Below are 20,813 nucleotides of genomic sequence, written 5' to 3'. Positions count from 1 at the left end.
GAAAAAACCTAACTTATGTGTGTCGTCTGGAGATCCCAGTTTTCGCCAATAAGAATGGAATAAAGCCTGGCAAGGAATGTTTAATCAGTTACATAATTAAAGAACATGTTTTTTATCTGAATCATGTTTACAACAATTAATATTCTAAGTTGTATAAGCCACAAATGAATCAATTCTGCAATTGTCATTCATATGGTAGAATTCTATGTACTTATTGCTATATTTATGTTTTTGAACAAATTCATATTTTGTGTTTGACTTTGAGGTGGTATAACATTTTTACATTTACACTTTCTTTTATTAAGAGTCACCGTGCAACGCACGAGCTCTTAAAGACTAGTTAATTATAAGGCGTAACTTGACCCCGACTCGAGAGGGGTCGAAACTAATTGAAGAGGGTAAGAAACTAATCGAAGAGGGGTAAACACTAAAAAAAACCTTAATATATCTGGTTTACTTACTTTTGGTATGAACAAGGGCCAGTAGGCATTTTTTGAAATAGTATAGTAGGATAATGAATAATTTCATCAAATTCACCATCTCAAGTATAAACCCGAAATAAATGTTACGCGTCTGGTTGGAAAGAAAACAAAACTTTAGGGACCATTAGTGCACAAACTTACAAAATTGAGGGGGTCCAAACCGACATCCACGATCCATATTTCGATTATAAAATCGGCAGGCCAAAAGCGTAACACATTACTTTTCCCCCAATTTAAGTCCTCCTTTTGCTAGGGTTAGGGTTTCCGTCGATTTACAAAAACAAAATCTAAAATTTCCGTCAGATCAAACAACGATGTCGTCGTCAGGGAAGGTTATCGTTCTGAAAAGCTCCGATGGTGAAACATTTGAAGTTGAAGAGGCGGTTGCGTTGGAATCACAAACGATTAAACATATGATTGAAGATGATTGTGCTGATACTAGTATTCCGTTACCTAACGTGACTAGTAAGATCTTGTCGAAGGTGATTGAGTATTGTAAGAGGCATGTGGATTCACCTAAGAGTGAAGATAAGTCGGTTGAAGATGATCTTAAATCGTTTGATGCTGAGTTTGTTAAAGTGGATCAGGGCACGCTGTTTGACCTAATTCTGGTTTGCTATTATTCTCCTTTTTATTTTATTTTATTTTATTTAGTTTTTTATTTATTTAGAATATTAAAATTAAGTATTACTGTAAATATTAATTATTGTATTGTGTGTTTGACCTTGGATGGATTTGTGGATATTATTTCAGTCAAGATTGGTGCTGCTAATATTTTTTTTTTTTGAAAGGCAAACTTGCATCAGTCCGGACCGAAGCCTAGTCATCATTTGCACACACACGCGCTTTCGGGCAGGAAACCCGAACCACACTCTGAGGATCCGACCCTTAAACCATCCCGACCCTTAAACCATCCCGAGGGGCAGGCGGGCCGGGCCTTAGTCCCGGAGCGGGTCGGTAAAACCTTCCCTTTGGGCCACCTTCAAGGAATATATTTCAATTCCTAGAGCGGGTGACGAGGTTCGAACCCGAGACCTCTAGCCCTGCGAGTACACAAGTGTAACCGCGTTACCGCTGGACCGAAGATCCGTTGGTTGGTTGGTGCTGCTAATATTACACACACACGCACGTAGTTTGATTAAGTATGCGTAGGTAGTTGGATTAGTAGTTATCAAAATTTTCAATACAAAAAAGGTTTTTTGAAAAAAATATTATTTTACAAAAATATTATTTTATAAGAGTTTTCTTTTTGTTTCATGGTAGTAGATTATGTCACTGATTAATGTGCTAGTGCTTTTTGGTGTTCGCCAATGGTGGGCGGTGGCTATTGTTTGGTGTATGATGCGTGTTTTGATATGGTGTTTAGCTTTTATACTTTTGGGTTCGTTCTGGTTGCGCTGAATTTTGTATGAAGTTTCATTCAAATTGTTAATTGTGTCTTCTGCTTTCATAAACTTTCGTTTAAATTTGCATCTCAGTCGCGGTTATGTTACTTAGTACTAGAGTCTATGTTTCTTTCACAAGCATTGTTTTTCGGTATTGTTTTGAGGTGCTACTGTTGTACATATTTTTTTATTGCAATGACTGGTTTGATGTCTGCAGATTTCGCTTTTTTGTTAGATTTGTATATTGCTGTTGTATCTTTTTAGTACTTGTTACTTAAAAACTTTTATTTACCTTTCTTTTAGTTTTTCAAGATTGTTTATCTGATATCTGCTTTTCATTTGCTTGATATTTTTTGTCACTATTACACATTGGTTGATATCTGTGGTTTTTATCACATCTGCATATCAGTTAGTCAAGCTGTCTACTTGGTTGATATCTGTGGTTTACTAGAATTGTATTTTAGTTATGCATTGTTTGTCATAGTATATGATTTAGGTGGTTGGTATTTATTGTTCTTTGTTTCAGGCTGCTAATTATCTGAACATCAAGAGCTTGCTGGATCTGACTTGCCAAACTGTGGCGGACATGATAAAGGGCAAGACCCCAGAGGAGATTCGCAAGACCTTCAACATCAAGAATGATTTCACTCCAGAGGAAGAAGAGGAGGTTCGCAGGGAGAATGCTTGGGCGTTCGAGTAAACCTTATTTATCTTTATCTTTTAATGCTAGTAGCGAGTAGTATATATAATCAATGGTCTTATGTGCTTTGTTTAGCAAAACTTTCAACTTCCTGAATTGTGGTCTCTTTTGAATTCTGATGTTTTGATTTCGCTACTTATTATGTTTGGAGGTTATGACTTGTTTTGTTAAATGGATATTGGCGTATTTTCGTTTTATGATTGATTCTATCTTGTATGATTTGGTGTTTATTTTCATATTGTTCTTGTTTAGGAACCAGCATCAAGATTTTGTAGCGACTAAACCTGGGATTAGTGATTAGTCCAAGGTAAGCCAGGATCCATTACTTGCCCTTTATTGTACTTGGGCAAACCTCATCCAAGTAAACCTTTATAAAAGATTTCAAAATGCATAATTATTAAAAGTTCACATAAATTTGATGTAAAGATCCATCTTTTTAAAATATGCTATCATCAATTTATGTCTTAAATTCAGAGAAAATATGAACGAATTTTAAACTTTCATTGTTAGTTACGTATTCATGATTACAAAACTTTCATGGTTATTCATGGTTATCTTCTTAGATTTTCCATTGTTAGGTATATCTTTTAAAACTACGTAACAAGATACCCTAAAATTATTTTTTTGTTGGTTGAACTGCACGGTTCTTATGTTTAGCTTTTCATGGTTCTTATGATTAGCTTTTCATGGTTCTTATGTTTTAACTTTCATAGTTATCTTGTTATATTATTATCCATAAATTTTTAGGTTATACGCTTTCTCTTGTTATATCATTTGCCATAAATTTTTTAGGTTATATGTTTTCTCATAGTTGATTAATCTGTTTGGTTATGGAATCTTCTATTGTAATTTGCCTCTAGCATTTCGCTAGTTTTCCTACACCTTAATAAAGTGTCGCAGCTTAAATAAAATTCCCCCTAAACCTCTACCTATTCTTTTTGTACAACGACGCTCAATTTAAAACATGGAAGAAAAGAAGGAAAAAAAATGGTTAGAATGCATGGTTTGACTTCGACTCTGGTAAAATTGAATGATTAAGCGCTGAATGATTCATAATCTGAATGATTCAAAGTTTTGAATAAAGTTGCTTCTAAATGAGAATAACCTGTTTGATAATCATTTAAACGAATAATGTAAATGATGTAAAATTACCTTAATAACCTTACATATGAATAAAAACTAAAATATAGTTGTCTAATAAGTGTTAATGATATAATAAATTAAAGAGAATATTACATAAATTTTTGGTATTTAATGGTTAAGAGAAAATTCATCTCTGAATGGTTCAACACTAAATGATGAACCATTTAGCTCCATTCAGCTCCATCCGTCATTTAAAAGTCACAAACAAATGCATTGAATGTTGAATGGTTCAGCATTCATTGCTGAGCTATTCAATCAAAAGGTAAACAAACGCACCCTAAATCGTTTAAAATCCCTAATTTAGAAGTTCTAATTGAACTTAGTTATGAATATAGTTGTCAATGACAATAAACTCGTTGATAATCACTATTATCATGAATTCCGAAAGAAGACTCTAAATGATCTAAAATTATTGTATCAACCTTTTAAATTAATAAATAAAAGAATATAATTATTTGATATATATTCTAACTATAATAGAAGGAGTAATTAATGGTTAAAAGATAATTTCAACTCTGAACATTCATCACCATATTATTTATCCATTTAGATGAATCATTCCTTTTAAGAGCGATAATAATAAAATGTCTGTGTGATCTGAAATATTTAAGAAATGAGTTTGTAGATTTATCTTTCAGATAGACAATCCTTTTGGTAAAAAAAGAAATTACTGCAAGTAATATAGGGAATATGGTTTAGAAAGGGGGAGACATCAACCAGGATTAATTTGTTGCGCCTTGTATGCCACAGCTAAAATCTCAACTCATATAACCAACATATATAAAAATTAGTGTTGAGCTCTGGTTACAAATTGCATATAGATTGCTCTGAGAACTACTATACTTGTTCAAATAGAAGGAGATACAAGCATCGTTACACAAGAACACTTTTAATCGGGCAAATCAGTTCCCCTCTCAAGATTGTTCTTAATCTCGAGTGTGTATCTGCCAAATGCTCTTTCAATCTTCTTATTAAAATGTTCATTACAATCATTAATGGAATCAATGTCCTTTTCTTCACGAAATCTTCTTCTCCTACTAAATGCATTACGTTTCTCGTCTCCATCCTTCACCATCCTTTCAATCTTATCATCTGAAACTTCGGGTGCCTATGAAAAAACAAAACCACATTATTCACTAACTTGGATATATTTCAATGTGAATACTTTATTCAAATTTTTTTTTTTTTTTTTCAAATTTGAATAATAGTAGTATAAAATATAGAGTTGACATTATTTGATTAATTAAGTATAGCTTACTTTTCCATATTGAAGACTGGAAGCTTCTCGGTAGAATTCGGGATCAGCTTCCTTCATTCTGTTGTATTCTTCAAGGTCAACGTCTATTTTCTCCTCGTTCAACTTCTGCTTCGATATTCCTCTCGACTCTTGTGGAGCTTCCATTCTTTTCTTTTCTGCCACCATGGCAGTTTGATTGGCTTTCCTTGCCTCGTTCTACATATTACAAAACATAAAGTGTACACATCTCCACATATAAATCAAGAGAAAATGAGTGATATAAAAACTTGAAAAATGGGTATGATATTTTATTATGCATACCATTTTCAGTTTCAACTCAAATAGTTTCTTTTGTTTCCCTGTAAGCTTAGTGAAGTCGACTTCTGGTTCATCTTCATGAGGATTGTTGTCGTCACCACTTTGATGATCATCATGATCACTGTCTTCATTATCAGAAAGCTCAATTTGAACAGGTGTCACAACTGAAACAAGCAATTAGTCAATATATGTTAAAAAAACAAATTAATCCTAAAACTTTTTGGTGTTCAAATTCGACAAAGCATATTCCAATAGTAAAGAGGAAATCGAACATGAAACAAGCAAAAGGCAGATCACGATAATATTTAAGGTTAAAATTAGTAATTGAAATAGATCCAAACTAACCCGGTTCATTATGACTAGCCAATTTATTAGCTTCTGCAATAATTTTGAAGCAAAACTCACTGCATTCATGGTACGGGTTCGATGAATTTCGGCAATCCGGATGTACTGCCCTTTCGCCAGTCATCTTTTTCAATGAATTTATGAAAAAAAAAAAATAATTTTTTCACAAAAGAACTCAAATTGAAAATTAAAAGTACCAAATCTATATCCATTCAACCATAGCATATATGAAAACATTAACAAAGCTGACAGTACAGAGAACTATGTATAATAATCTATTCATATTAAACCAATCAAATATCTAAAAGAAACCTAAATTACTAGTTAATGAAAAATGTATATTAGAAAAAAATTGTGAATTTGATCGAAGAAATTACCTTGATCGGTGATGAAGATGAGAGACGTAAACACTGGATGAACTGGATATATTTGTAACTTCAATTGAATTATAGAGACTTGGTATTCAATTGATTCTTACGCAGACTGATTCCACCAAAAAGGAGGAATCGTATTCCAAAAATTACTATTATCAGTAGTCAGTAATTGTAGTTATAGGAGGAATATATGACAAAGTTAGGGTTCGTAAGGTCGGTTCATACTTCATTCAATTCACTTCGTTCGAAACTCTTGAGGAAGGATTTGAGAACATGCATATATATATGTTTGGGTTATTTAAAGATTTACTAAGAGTAGTCCCAACCGTTGCGCCCAGGCTCCGCCCAGCTCGCGCCCAGGCTGGGCGCCGATGGCACCGGCTCCGCCCGGCTCGCGCCCAGACCGTCGCCCACGAGACCCGTCCTCTCTTTCGTCCATTTACAACATATTTGAGGGCGGAAGCTTGCAAGTTTTGTGGTACTTTTTGCTATTAATCTTGTACAATTGATTAATTAATTAATATAGTGGGTGAGGAAGGAGTGTCATTGTTGGGAGTGTTTAGTCCTGGTTTAGTCCTGGAAAGGAAGTGGGATGGAGGTGCTGATGTGGCGTTGAATGGTTGGTTAGTCATGGAAGAAACTCTGTCATGGTTGAGAGCGCTCTAACAAGTTTTTCTTAAGCACCAATTTTTGAATTATGTACACCTAATTACTTCTTTAACCCTTAATTATATATTATATATATAATAATAATATAAGTTCAAATCTCAAAAGATATAACTGTAAGAAAACTATACAAGGAGATAGTGTATGAGAATCACCTCCTTTTTTTTAACACAAGCTTGAACAATTATTTTGGGTGCTTAACATGAAATATTATATCTAAATTATCAAATGATCTATCGAAGAATATTAATTTTGAATATTGATAATATTTCGAGAAGAAAGAACCTATCTAGGGCGGGTAACTTTAAATTTCAGGAAATAAAAGAATAAAATTTGTAGTTCACTATCGTTTAAACTTCTAAATCAACTATATTCGAGTTCGTTTAAAAGAGTTATAACCCAGATGACACGCCTTCAATGTTTTGGTCATATCACATTCATACGGACTTCCTTTTATGTTGATTTAAAAGCTCAAACGTCTGTAATTCAAAGGGCTACAAATCCCACAAACTAATTAATTTTTTAGAAGGGCAAGGGCCCCTCTTTCCCTAAAAAAACTGTGCCTTGCACCAATATGTATGTTTGAATTATTTAAGAATTTTGTTAATAAGTTTTTTTTAACATGCTTTATTTACCTGTCATTTAATAATGCATAATTAAAGAGTATATTATAACTACAATGTACAATGATTTAAAACTTATTATTGATATTGACACCTCTAAAGACCGTTGTCAGCAAAAACAGTTAATGTATATAAAAATATTTTTAGGAGTTGTTAAGTGTTGTAAACGGCGATTAAGACCACTCGTAACGCGCGTTGTGAGCTCCAAAAATACACCAATACGCTACCCAACACGGAGTAGCAAGCGGCTGGTTTTTTCCGGCGTGCTGAGGCGAGGCACGGAGAGGGGAAAGCTTGCTTGACACGTGGCTCAATCTCATTCGCCCAATTCAAATTTTTAGACAATTTAAAATACACATACACACACACACACACACACATAGTTAAGGGATTCAGTGAGAACTATTTTTCCCAGGGAACTCTGAGAACTACGAGCTCGCACAAAAATAGATACCGTCGAACAATATTGAGTAAGGTCGAGCAAAAATTAAAAATACACGGGCAACTTAAAGAAATTAGGGCAGTTCCCAAAATCATTCACAACCCTTCTTCTCTAAAAGCACCTTCAAAATCAGGGCGTTTCAATTTGGGGCTTTTCCAACTATGATAAAAATTCTATTACATCCAAAGAATTGATACATTCAAGAGGATGAAGGAATAGTAAGAGTGATGGATGAAGGTCAGAGAACATGGAAATGAGGTTTTCGATTGAAAAGGTTTCGTTTTTCCGAGACTTAAAAGGAAGTACAATACATGTATTACAATGTTTCTCATCCATCATCCATTGGATGGTTATCCACAGAAACCAAATTGCTAAACAAACCAATGTCACAAGGTTTAACGACTGATGGCAAAACAAAACCGATTTGTCCGTTGCTTATGTCAAACTTGATATGAAACCCATTGATATATGAAGCTAGATGATTGATACTGTCATGGAATTGAAGATGCTTCTCTATGCATCTATGCTTAGTTCGAACAAAAAAGGCAGAGTTCGAAAAATGGACCGTTAGAATTGGTCTGCATCTAATTTTGAGATATGATGCATCTAACTACGAAAGATTGTGCTACATCAAACACGCTCGACCTAATTAAGGTTGATATGTTTTTAATTAAGCTTTAAGTCTTCAATTTTTGCACCTTCTTATTGATTCTATAATTCAAACATTTTATTACTAAGTTTGAAAAAAAAAATTGAACCGTGTTCGGACAATTTTTACCAAGTACGAACAAAAAATGCTCGGTTCGAACAAAAAATGTTCGGTTTGAACAAAAAATGTTGAGTTCGAACAAAAAATTTTGAGTTCGAACATTTTTTGTTACGCAAATTTTCGTTCAACAATTTTTGTTATGCAACTTATGTTCTTCAATTTATGTTCTACAATTTTCGTTCTCTCTCTCTCTATATATATATGTATATATATATATATGTATATATATATATATATATATATATATGTATATATATACATATATATATATACATATATATATGTATATAAATATATGACAAAATTGCTGAAATAGTCCATGTGGTTTGTACCAAAATGCTAGTTTCGTCTCTGTGCTTTTTTTTGATGGATTTGGTCCCGGTAGTTTGTAAAAGTTGCTGATTTAGTCCCTATTGCTGACGGCCGTCAAAAAAGGCCGTTAACTCCAGTCACGTGCCAGACATGTGAGGGTATTTTTGTCCTTTCCTTTATTTATTAACAATATTGCTGAAATCGTCCCTATGGTTTGTAATAAAATTGCAGTAATAGTCCCCATGGTTTGTAACAAAATGCTGAAATCTTTATCCCCAAAAAATTTGTCTTTTACACCTTCATCTTTATCCTTAATAATTATGAACAAACCCTATTTTTTTTTTCTTCAAACACTTCATCACCTATCTTCATCTTCCCCAAATCACAAACCCTAATCAACACCAAATTAATTTCCATTCCCAACTTTAAATCCAAACCAATTCCAAACTTAAAAATGGTTCTTGAATAATTTCACAACAAACAATTAATTCATTCAAAACATTAAAATGAAAATCTCGATTAAAAAATAAAGAGTTGGGGGCTGTTTTCAATATAATCAACACATTCACACACAATTACACCAACTAGAATATCATCATTCAATCATCTATCTATAATATTCGTTGTTTATTTGCTGTGCTCAAATGCACCAACTCATTTGTTCTTCACAGATCACAAATTCTAATCAAAACCACTTGTTTATTTCTTTCATCTTAGTATCAATATCAGATCTTGAATACTTAAATTTGAATTTCGTTTGCAAAAAAAGGTTCAATAAAACTGTTAATTGTCGGATACCTGAACCATCAACATCATCGCACGAGATCTAAACTGTCAACATAATTGTCTGATACTAGATCTGAAGGATTTGTCGTCGTCACCGGAATGAGGTTCATCTGGTGGTGGTTACTTTCCAGATCTGTTGGCGGTGGCGGTTTCGATTGAAGGAATCAACTCACTAATTTGCGACTGAAGGTGAAAACGGTGGGGTGAAGATGACGGTTGCATTTTGGTGGTATAGAAAACATAAATATAATCAATACAAAGGATTTGGAGAAGAAGATGAAGTATATTTTGTGTTGATTTGAGTATATTTTAGAGTTTATAGTTTGTATATTTATTGATTCAATGTTTTGGTGGGTTTGATTTTTTCATGTTAATTAAAGTGTTTGAATAAAATGAAAAAAATTAGGGTTTGTTCATAATTATTGGGGATAAAGATGAAGGTGAGGAAGAAAATTTTTTCCAGCAATTTTGCTACAAATCATGGGGACCAATTCAGCAATTTTAGTACAAACCACAGGGACCATTTCAACAATTTTGCTAATACATGAAAGAAACTGACGAAAATACCCTCACATGTCTGGCACGTGACTGGAGTTAATGGCCTTTTTTTACGGCCGTCAGCAATAGGGACTAAATCAGCAACTTTTACAAACCACCGGGACCAAATTCATCAAAAAAAAAAGCACAGGGACGAAACTAGCATTTTGATACAAACCACAGGGACTATTTCAGCAATTTTGTCTATATATATATATATATATATATATATATATAATTAAGAAGGAAACACTTTTTTGAGAGGGAATTAATTTTTTTTCTTAATTTTTTATTTTTTTTACAAACATCAAGATCACGAGAAAATATAAATATTTAAAAAAGACACTTTGTGATAGATATTATTATATTGACCAGAAAACGCTCGAAGAAATAATATTCACCGATAAATGTTCCTACTAATATTCATCGTGATGCATGTTATGTAATATCCCAGGTAACACGTTCCCCGTAGCATGATATTGTCCGCTTTGCCCGTAGGCGCACGGATTTTTCTTGGCGACCAAACACGACGAGCACTTTCCCAGGAGGTCACCCATCCTGGTAGTGATCTCGCCTGAGCATGCTTAACTGCAGAGTTCTCATGAGATTTGCTGCGCTTGTGGTCCCAAAACGCGTCATGCTAGGAAAGGTCTCCACACCCTTATAAGGCATGCTTCGTTTCCCTCTCCAACCGATGTGGGACGGATGTAACACGGGTGTTACATGTTATTCTTCGAGCATTTTTTTAGGGTCTAGAAATTTGGGTTTATAAATTAGGGTTTAGGTGTAACAACCTTACTTTTTCCGTTACTTCCATTTAACTTTCTGTTAGTTAATCTTAACGGTGTTTACTTGAATTTGATGTGTTTAGCTTTATAAATACATATTTAATCCTTTCAGGGTTCCTATAATTAATATGATTAAATATAAATTGATTACCTTATTTCAGATATTGAAATATGAATAAAACGATACGTCCTTGATCACCGCAAAAGTTATCTTTCTGATTAACTAAACGCTCGGTGTAAATATTAATAATTAATTTAATAATTATTAACTTAGTAAAATATAATTAATTTATTAATTTTTTAATAAATTAAACCTAGTGGCTTTGTTTAAACGTTCGGTTAATATTTCTGGAATTCGGTTTCGGTTAATGACAACTAGGAACGAGCCACACGTTACAACCTAGCAAGCAACACGAGCCCGGGATGACTCCCTTAAGGCCATTCATCCGACCCCCCCCCCCACACACACACACACATACACATACACACACATCCCCTTATTGGGTTTGTTTTGGTCCATTATATGTTAAGGGTGTAATTAGGCCCAAGACTTGATAAATTAAAATAGGTAAACTGCATTCTTATTCCCTAAAACTTAAACACTCGACTTTTTCTTACTCCCTCCCTCTTCCTCTTTATCGAACATAATCATCATCATCACACCATCAATTTCGAACATTAGCTCAAGCTTCCTTCATCAAAGTTGTTGCTCGCATCTTCCTCTACGCGTTGATATAAGCGATTTAATTGTTTGAGGTATAAAACATGTAACCTAATTTTAAAATTTCATATTTTTGATAATTACATAGATTATTATTGTCTATTGCTCAAGTCTATGTGCTTATGTTGATTTACATGCGTTAGATTGCTCGATTGCTATGTTTAAGGTTAATTTCAATTTGAATCTTGGCCTAACAGAAACTTAGACTTTGGATTTGTTATTTGAAAAGCTCTCAAAAAACTATTAATTTTAGGCTCAAGAATCATGGATTTTCGCTATGTTATGCTCACGTTATGATTAGTTGAATATTCGACTTGTTTATTGCATGAATCTGAAATCTGGGCAAATTTCGTTATGAAATGGAACATGTATGTATTACCATCAGATAGATAATTAAAATTACACAATTTAGACTAATATATCACTTGAATTGGATTTGTAAACCTCGTTTTATGCTCAATTGATTATTTGTGACAACGGTTGTCGTTTGTGACTCTAAACAGACTTGTATAATTATATGCTTTGATTTCTGGGATATATGCTTATGGGATTTGGAAATTATATGGTTAGTACTTTACTTTCCATGTGGATATTGCATGCTAATTGTTCCTAGATGTCTAGATATGTGCATTCGAAAATGACCACCTGAATAGAATCGAATCTGTCTCGTGTGCACATAGAATGACCTAACATGAAATAAAAGTTTCTTTGAGACTTGGACTTCTGATATGTTAATATTTGGATATTAAGAAGAAAATTACATTTGTATGTCAACATGTAAAACCTTATGCATTGTGTGCTATAAGAGTCGATGTCAAGATTCTATCCAAATCAGAACACCCGACTTTTATTGCAAAACTGTACAAATTGGCTAAACCAAAATCTTAGATATTTTTATCACTTAAACTTTGAGATGTTTGTGATCATTTTCCACTGGCAAAGTATCTTTTTCATTTTTCTAGAATAAATGATAAATGTTATAAAACTGATGCGCGAACAGAAACTGTTGTGCAAATTGAACTATATATACAAATCTATACATGATATGATATGATATGATATGATATGAAGGCTCACAGTTTTGAAAAGGTAATTGAATGATCTAAATATATACCAAGTTTCACATTTCCAGGTTGTATGAATCTTGACTTATGTGCGATTGTTTGAGCAACGTTGACATGAAACCGTAAGACTATTATCCTATAAACACTATAACGATAAACTGAGGTCTGGAACTTGTATATTGACTTTGGTTTGACTCCATGACCATTATAACATGACCTTATGATATGTTTGACTTAGATTGACCATCATTGACCAACTTTGACTTTTGTTGACTTGCATGTACGTGTTGACTATGTGTTGACTTTTACTTAATCGAGTCAGTCTAAGCACTAGGACTACTAATACTATGGATCAACATCTATTTTATATAGACTTACGTAATAACCTATATAGGTATCTAGGTTGCTTTGTACGGTTGTAACTATCTTCTTTACTTGTGCTTACCGCGTTATTTGTTGAGCACTCAAGGTGAGTCTACAGTTCCATTCACACTTTTCTTTTGGGATGAGATACATGCTGTTTTCTTAAACTGTTTTACAATTTAGACACAAACATTAAACACATATACAAATGAGTTTGATCAGATAAACCCTTAGCTTGAATATATTAATTACTTACATAAGCTCGAATAATAGGAGCGGATCCGTTAGGTGTGACAGCCTCACCACTACTACTGGGGTGGTTATTACTTCGTACAATTATACATATGATAAAGTGTATGCTTCTATAGGAGAAAGGGGAACCCCGTAGTCATATACTACTCGTGGATTTAAAGCTTTATATTCAAGTGAACCTCGTGGATTTAAAGCTTTATATTTAAGTGCTCATTGAATTGTATATACTTTTACAAATATTTTGTACTAATCCTCGTGATCGAAAACTTACTACTGATTACTTAAACCTGTAGATTCACTCAACATTATTTGTTGACCCATTTTGCATGTTTTATCTCAGGTCCATAGACGACTAGCTTCCGCTGTACTAGAGGTGTGCATGGCATATACTTTGGAGTTCTTCATGTTTATTTAAAGACTCTACTTTAATGATTCGCATTTTTAAACTGTTTATTTTATTAAACATTGTTGCTTATATCTACGGTACTTATGGTATTATGACGTTCGTGAATACTTATGTTTTAAGTCAAACTTTTTATCAATAAATGCGAATACTTTTTGAAAACGTCTCATTTAGAGGGCGTAACTGTTACTGCGGGACCAGATGATTAGCACACCGTCAGATGAGAATTTGGCGGGGTGTTATATCAGGGTTTAGATTTAGGGTTTAGATTGAGTTTTTCACACGAACAGTTTACAGTTTAGGGATTAGGGTTTAGAGATTAGGGTTTTGAGTTTTGGGTTTAGGGACCGATGGAACCGATGGATGCAATCACTTGGGGGAACGTATGATATGAAAGCCGTTTTCGAATCTACAAAATTTATCGCATCAATTGAGAGTTTAAACATCACGAATCAGCGGTAAAAGGCAAATGTTGTGAGGATGAAGAAGAAATTGCTCGAAGAGTACGATGACATAATTCCAGTGTCGGATGATGAGGACGACGAAATATCCTATTTTCCAATTTTTTTGACTTTTTAATTAACGTATTATTTTATATTTTGGTACCTTTTAATTATGTAATTGTTTTTAATTTTAATTATGTGTAAAATTATATATTTACTTTATATTTAATAACTTAAATATAATTTAACTACTTAAACAAAATAAAAAATAAAATGACTTCGTCTTAAAAAGAAAATGGAAAAGAAAATTTAAATAACTTCCCCCGGGAATGGACATGTGCTTATCTTATTTGGTTTAATCGTAATCAAAAGATTTTTTCAAATTCAAGTTGGAATGGTCCGTCGGCTTTAATGGAGATTCAACTTAAGTCGTTTGAATGGATATATACTCGCAATAAGCAATGTAAGATTGATTGGCTTGAGTGGATTTCCACACCTTTGTCTTGTTGTTCATAATCTCTACATTGTATTATAGTTGCGTTCTCTGCAACTTTGAGTTGTGATCTCGCGTCTGTTATGTTTCTATAGTGTCGTGCTTCATAGTTCTCGTGATTGTATAAGGGTTAGGCCCCCTTTCGTGGCCCTCGAGTTTTAATACAATTGCCTTTTGAAAAAAAAAATAACTCACCTCAACTAACACGCCACGTAGTACGTCACTCCATTGCTCCCATCTTTCCATCACATTAGTCGCGGCACTGCCTAAGTAGCCCACCTCACCCATTAACATGTCAAAAAAACTCCACTACTACAAGTGGTATAATACTGCGGTTATTAAAAAAAAATAGATCTTTTATCTTTATGGGGTAGTATATAAAATTTAAAATTAGCCCATTATTTATTCCCCCTAATATTTGTAAGTTAAAAGTTATATCTATGATATTTGACTTCATCTAAAAAAATTTGTCCACTAAAATTTTTATATAAGTTGTAAAATAACTTTTTGAGCATAAAATGAGTTTTCAATCCGCTTTGCGAACCGACTAATTACGACCACCCGCTTTGCGCCTTTGCTGATACTTCATAGTCATCATGGGTAAACCTTCGTGACTACAAGGGTAAACCTTCGTGACTACAAGGGGATTTATTTTGCACTATGTGGGATTCGAACCTGGAACCACCTACAGGAGTTAAACTTTTTTAGATAAGTTTTTACTACTAGGCTACTATTCATGTAGTTAAGTTGTAATATTCATCCAAAAAAACTTAATAGTATAAATTTAGTCAAACTTAATTTATAGTCTTTACTCTAAGACTGACTGACGCTAAAAAAGTTCGTTAAATCACATCATACGCGTTGTGTGTGAGGGTAAAGTTATCTTTTTATCCCTTAGTAATCATATTACCTCCATTTTCATCAAAATGATGAACCTAATGTAAAACTTCACCTATCACCAAAACTTTGAGATGTTCATCGTTTCAGTTACGGTTTATTCAGCTCAGTATATTAAGTTTTGAAATTTTTAAAACCGAAAACCGAACTAAATTCAGATTGAAACCAAACCGAATTCAGAACTGAAACCTAACCGAATTCAGAATTAAAACCGAACCGAAACCGAATTTAAATCCAGTTCAGTTTCGGTTAAAACCGAAAATCATAGAAAAACAGACTTCAAACTGGTTAACAAAGCTCAAAATACATACATTAAGTATTATAAGTGGAATTGTACTGCAAACAAAACTAAAATAAAATCTTTCCACATAAATACTATAAAATCATCAAGTCATAAACTATGATCTTCAAACACTTCTAAGTTCAAATTCCTTCCAACTTCAAGTCATGATCTCACCTATTTATTCGCCAGTTAATAATACAAATAGTTCAAGTATATATTGATTATTGAAACATGAAAGTGCTTACTCCGTAATAAATAAAGAAAATATTTAAAAATGACAAAAACAAAGAGAGTTGAATTTACCCTCTTCATATTTTTCAAGCTCTTCATTACGTTGTTCCACATCAACGGCAACATCATTTGAGCAGATCAAGTCTTGACAACATATTAACCCCTCAACGGTTTGAGGAGTTAAAGAACCCCTAAATGAGTCGCGAACTCTACCCCTCCCAAATGGCAAACCTACCTTGGAGGTCAACCCCATTTTTTTATATACAAAATGACACCTAAATTGTATAGAACACCACAAAATTTAAAGATGGAACCCATATATACTTTATAGAACTTAATGGTTTTTCTGAAAATACCTTCAGATTTAGAATCTTTAGTCACACCTGTGCAGAATTCTAGTCAACAAAACTGTGCAGAATTTTATCACTAAACATGTGCAGAATTCTAGTTCAAAACTGGGCAGAAATTTAGTCAATTCTAGGCAGATTTTTATCACTAAGCATGTGCATAATATTCTAGTGTATAACTGTGCAGAAATTTTGTCACAAAACTAACTGGGCAGAATTCTTTTTGGATGTTATATTACTTGTTGTTGATCCAGATATCCCTTTGTCCGCATTTTGGCACTCATTCGCGGCAGACATTTTCCTAAAAATATTACAATTACAAATAAGTTAAACATGACGACAATAATACGATATAATAAGAATGTTAACAAAACAATTCCAATAAAATAACATGAAACTGATAGGAATACTATGCTGACACATCCCAAATCCAAATCACTTATATATAAAACACAAACCTGATATGCTATACAAATATATTATGAATTATGAATACTAAAAATGGAAATCGAACACGATAACAAGCAAAAGGCAGATCATTATAATATCAAGGCTAAAACTGCAACTAGAAACAAAACAGGTAGATCCAGACTAACCGTGTTCAATTTGACTAGCCAATTTCTTGGCCTCCGCAATAACTTTGAAGCAAAACTCACTACATTCATGGTAGGGGTTTGACGCATTTCGGCAATCCGGATGTACTGTTTCTTCACATTTCATCTCTTTCAATGGGCACAAATGCATTTTGGGATCTATGTAGGGTACAAGTGGTGGGGAAAATTAGTTAGACCAGACAAACTATCAGAAAAAACTGAAGTTGGAAATCGAACACGAAACAAGCAAAGGGAAGATCATGATAAGATCAAGGCTGAAATTACTAGTTGAAACAAAACAGGTAGATTCAAACTAACCTTGTTCATTTTGACTACGGAATTTCTTGGTCTCCGCAATAATTTTCAAGCAAAACTCACTACATTCATGGTATGGGTTTGACGCATTTCTGCAATCTGGATGGACTGCTCCTTCACATTTCATCTTTTTCAATGGGTACAAACGCATTTCGGGATCTTTAAATGGGTACAAGTGGCGGGGAAAAGTAGTTAGACCATACAAACAATCAACGAAACAAGCAAAAGGCAGATGATGATAATATTAAGGCTAAAATTACTAGTTGAAACAAAACAGGTAGATCCAAACTAACCTTGTTCATTTTGACTAGCCAAATTCTTCGCCTCCACAATAACTTTGAAGCAAAACTCACTACATTCATGGTATGGGTTCGAAGCATTTTTGCAATCCGAATGTACTGCTCCTTCACATTTCCTCTTTTTCAATGGGTACAAATGCTTTTCGGGATCTTTAAATGGGTACAAGTGGCGGGGAAAATTAGTTAGACCATACAAACAATCAACGAAACAAGCAAAAGGCAGATGATGATAATATTAAGGCTAAAATTACTAGTTGAAACAAAACAGGTAGATCCAAACTAACCTTGTTCATTTTGACTAGCCAATTTCTTCGCCTCCACAATAACTTTGAAGCAAAACTCACTACATTCATGGTATGGGTTCGAAGCATTTTTGCAATCCGAATGTACTGCTCCTTCACATTTCCTCTTTTTCAATGGGTACAAATGCTTTTCGGGATCTTTAAATGGGTACAAGTGGCGTGGAAAATTTGTTAGACCAGACAAACTATCAATGAAACAAGCAAAAGGCAGATAGTGGCGATTTCAGGATTATAACTCAATGGGGTCCTTAAATTATTTTTCAGTACTAAATATATTTGAATGCTATTTTAGTGGGTAGTTTACTTTCAAAAAACTACAAATTCGAAAAATATAAGGGGTCCGAGTAGTTAAATTTGGTGGTGTACTATACAACTCAAAAGAAAAACTATAATTCTGAAAATTATATGGGTCCTGCAATTAAATTTAGTGGTGTCTTATACAATTTAAAAGGTACTTTCTACTAAAAATTTTCGAACTAGTGTTGTTCACCCCACGGGCTTGTTACTGAAGGCAGATCATGATAATATTAAGGCTAAAACTGCAACTAGAAACAAAACAAGTAGATCCAGACTAACCTTGTTCAATTTGACTAGCCAATTTCTCGGACTCCGCAATAATTTTGAAGCAAAACTCACTACATTCATGGTAGGGGTTTGACGCATTTCTGCAATCCGGATGTACTGTTCCTTTGCATTTCATCTTTTTCAATGAGTACAAATGCATTTCGGGATCTATATAGGGTACAAGTGGTAGGGAAAATTAGTTAGACCAGACAAACTATCAGAAAAAATAAAAAGGTAATCGAAATTTGATTTTTTGGCAATGATTTATTGACGACTTGACCGACTCTTAGAGCCTAAAGTAAATTTTCAGGCAGGATTTAAAACCCATGGAAATTTGATTTTACCATTTTCATAGCGTCTCAATTTTATTTTTAATTTTAAATAAATTTTTTATTAAATTTTTTTTTCCTACTTATTGGTCGGAGGTCCACTCGGAAGCAATCTCTCTATCCGTCGAATAGAGAGAGGGATGACTTTCTCTACTTTTGAGAGTGTTTTTCACTCTGGATGGAGAAATGACTTGTCTTTATTCTCGGATAGGGGAAAGATTGTCTACATCTCACCTCCCTCATACACCACTTATGTGGTATTGGGTATTGTTGTTGTTGTTGTTGTAATCGAACACGAAACAAACAAAAGGAAGATCATGATAATATCAAAGGTAAAAATTACTATTTGACACGAAACAAGTAGATCCAAAACCTTGTTGATTTTGACTAGCAAATTTCTTAGCCTCCGCAATAATTTTCAAGCAAAACTCACTACATTCATGGTATGGGTTCGACGCATTTCTGCAATCCGAATGGACTGCTATTTCACATTTAATCTTCATCTTTTTCAATGGGTACAAGTGCTTTTCAGGATCTTTAAATGGGTACAAGTGGTGGGGAAAACTAGTTAGACCATACAAACTATCAACGAAACAAGCAAAAGGCAGATCATGATAATTACTAGTTGAAACAAAACTGGTGGATCCAAACTAACCTTGTTCATTTTGACTAGCCAATTTCTTCACCTCCACAATAACTTTGAAGCAATACTCACTACATTCATGGTATGCGTTCGGCGCATTTCTACAATCCAGATGTACTGCTCCTTCACATTTCATCGTTTTCAATGGGTACAAGCGCTTTTCAGGATCTTTAAAAGGGTACAAGTGGAGTGGAAAATTGGTTAGACCAGACAAACTATCAACGAAACAGGCAAAAGGCAGACAGTGGCGATTTCAGGATTATAACTCAATGGGGTCCATAAATTTTTTCAGTACTAAATATATTTGAATGCTATTTTAGTGGTAGGTTGCTTTCAAAAAACTACAAATTCGAAAAATATAAGGGATCCGAGTAGTTAAATTTGGTGGTGTACAATGCAATTTAAAAGAAAAACTATAAATCTGAAATATATATGGGGTTCTGCAGTTAAATTTAGTGGTGTCTTATACAATTTAAAAGGTATCTTCTACTAAAAATTTTCGAACTAGTGTTGTCCACCCCACGGGCTTGTTACTAAACTCGCCACTGAAGGCATATCATGATAATATTAAGGCTAAAACTACAACTAGAAACAAAACAAGTAGATCCAGACTAACCTTGTTCATTTTGACTAGCCAATTTCTTAGCCTCCGCAATAATTTTGAAGCAAAACTCACTACATTCATGGTAGGGGTTTGACGCATTTTTGCAATCCGGATGTACTGTTCCTTTGCATTTCATCTTTTTCAATGGGTACAAATGCATTTCGGGATCTATATATGGGTACAAGTGGTGGGAAAAATTAGTTAGACCAGAAAAACTATCAGAAAAAAAAAGGTAATCGAAATTTGATTTTTTGGCGAATTTATTGGCGACTTGACTGACTCTTAGAGCCTAAAGTAAATTTTCAGGCAGGATTTAAAACCCATGGAAATTTGATTTTACCATTTTCATGGCATCTCAATTTTATTTTTAATTTAAATAAATTTTTTATTAAGAAAAAATTTCCTACTTATTGTCTGGAGGTTCACTCGGAAGCAATCTCTCTATCCGTCGAATAGAGAGAGGGATGACTTTCTCTACTTTTGAGAGTGTTTTTCACTCTGGGTGGAGAAATGACTTGTCTTTATTCTCGAATAGGGGAAGGATTGTCTACATCTCACCTCCCCATACACCACTTATGTGGTATTAGGTTTTGTTAGTTGTTGTTGTTGTTGTAATCGAACACGAAACAAATAAAAGGAAGATCATGATAATATCAAAGCTAAAAATTACTAGTTGACACGAAACAAGTAGATCTAAACTAACCTTGTTCATTTTGACTAGCCAATTTCTTAGCCTCCGCAATAATTTTCAAGCAAAACT

The 20,813-nt window shown here is 33.7% G+C and overlaps 1 protein-coding gene and 1 pseudogene across 1 annotated transcript; one reads left to right on the top strand and one right to left on the bottom strand.

Annotated features, from left to right (window-relative positions):
* The first annotated feature begins 714 nt into the window (after positions 1–714).
* On the top strand, positions 715–2,771 carry LOC139871593 (SKP1-like protein 1A). The gene is made up of 2 exons (XM_071859300.1): positions 715–1,093; positions 2,394–2,771. Exons 1-2 carry the CDS (start codon positions 797–799, stop codon positions 2,565–2,567), a joined length of 471 nt encoding a protein of 156 aa, XP_071715401.1. The 5' UTR covers positions 715–796; the 3' UTR covers positions 2,568–2,771.
* A 1,702-nt stretch (positions 2,772–4,473) lies between these two features.
* On the bottom strand, positions 4,474–6,125 carry LOC139873014 (uncharacterized; annotated as a pseudogene).
* Positions 6,126–20,813: the final 14,688 nt, after the last annotated feature.

Source organism: Rutidosis leptorrhynchoides, chromosome 10 (assembly GCF_046630445.1).
Source record: "Rutidosis leptorrhynchoides isolate AG116_Rl617_1_P2 chromosome 10, CSIRO_AGI_Rlap_v1, whole genome shotgun sequence".
Taxonomy (NCBI): domain Eukaryota; kingdom Viridiplantae; phylum Streptophyta; class Magnoliopsida; order Asterales; family Asteraceae; genus Rutidosis; species Rutidosis leptorrhynchoides.
This window is presented reverse-complemented; position numbering and strand designations above follow the sequence as displayed.

Bases quoted from the DNA above. Each gene is read 5' to 3' on its own strand.
- LOC139871593 (XM_071859300.1), top strand. From the start codon at position 797: ATGTCGTCGTCAGGGAAGGTTATCGTTCTGAAAAGCTCCGATGGTGAA. The intron at 1,094-2,393 runs GTTTGCTATTAT...TCTTTGTTTCAG, and splicing joins CGCTGTTTGACCTAATTCTG to GCTGCTAATTATCTGAACAT.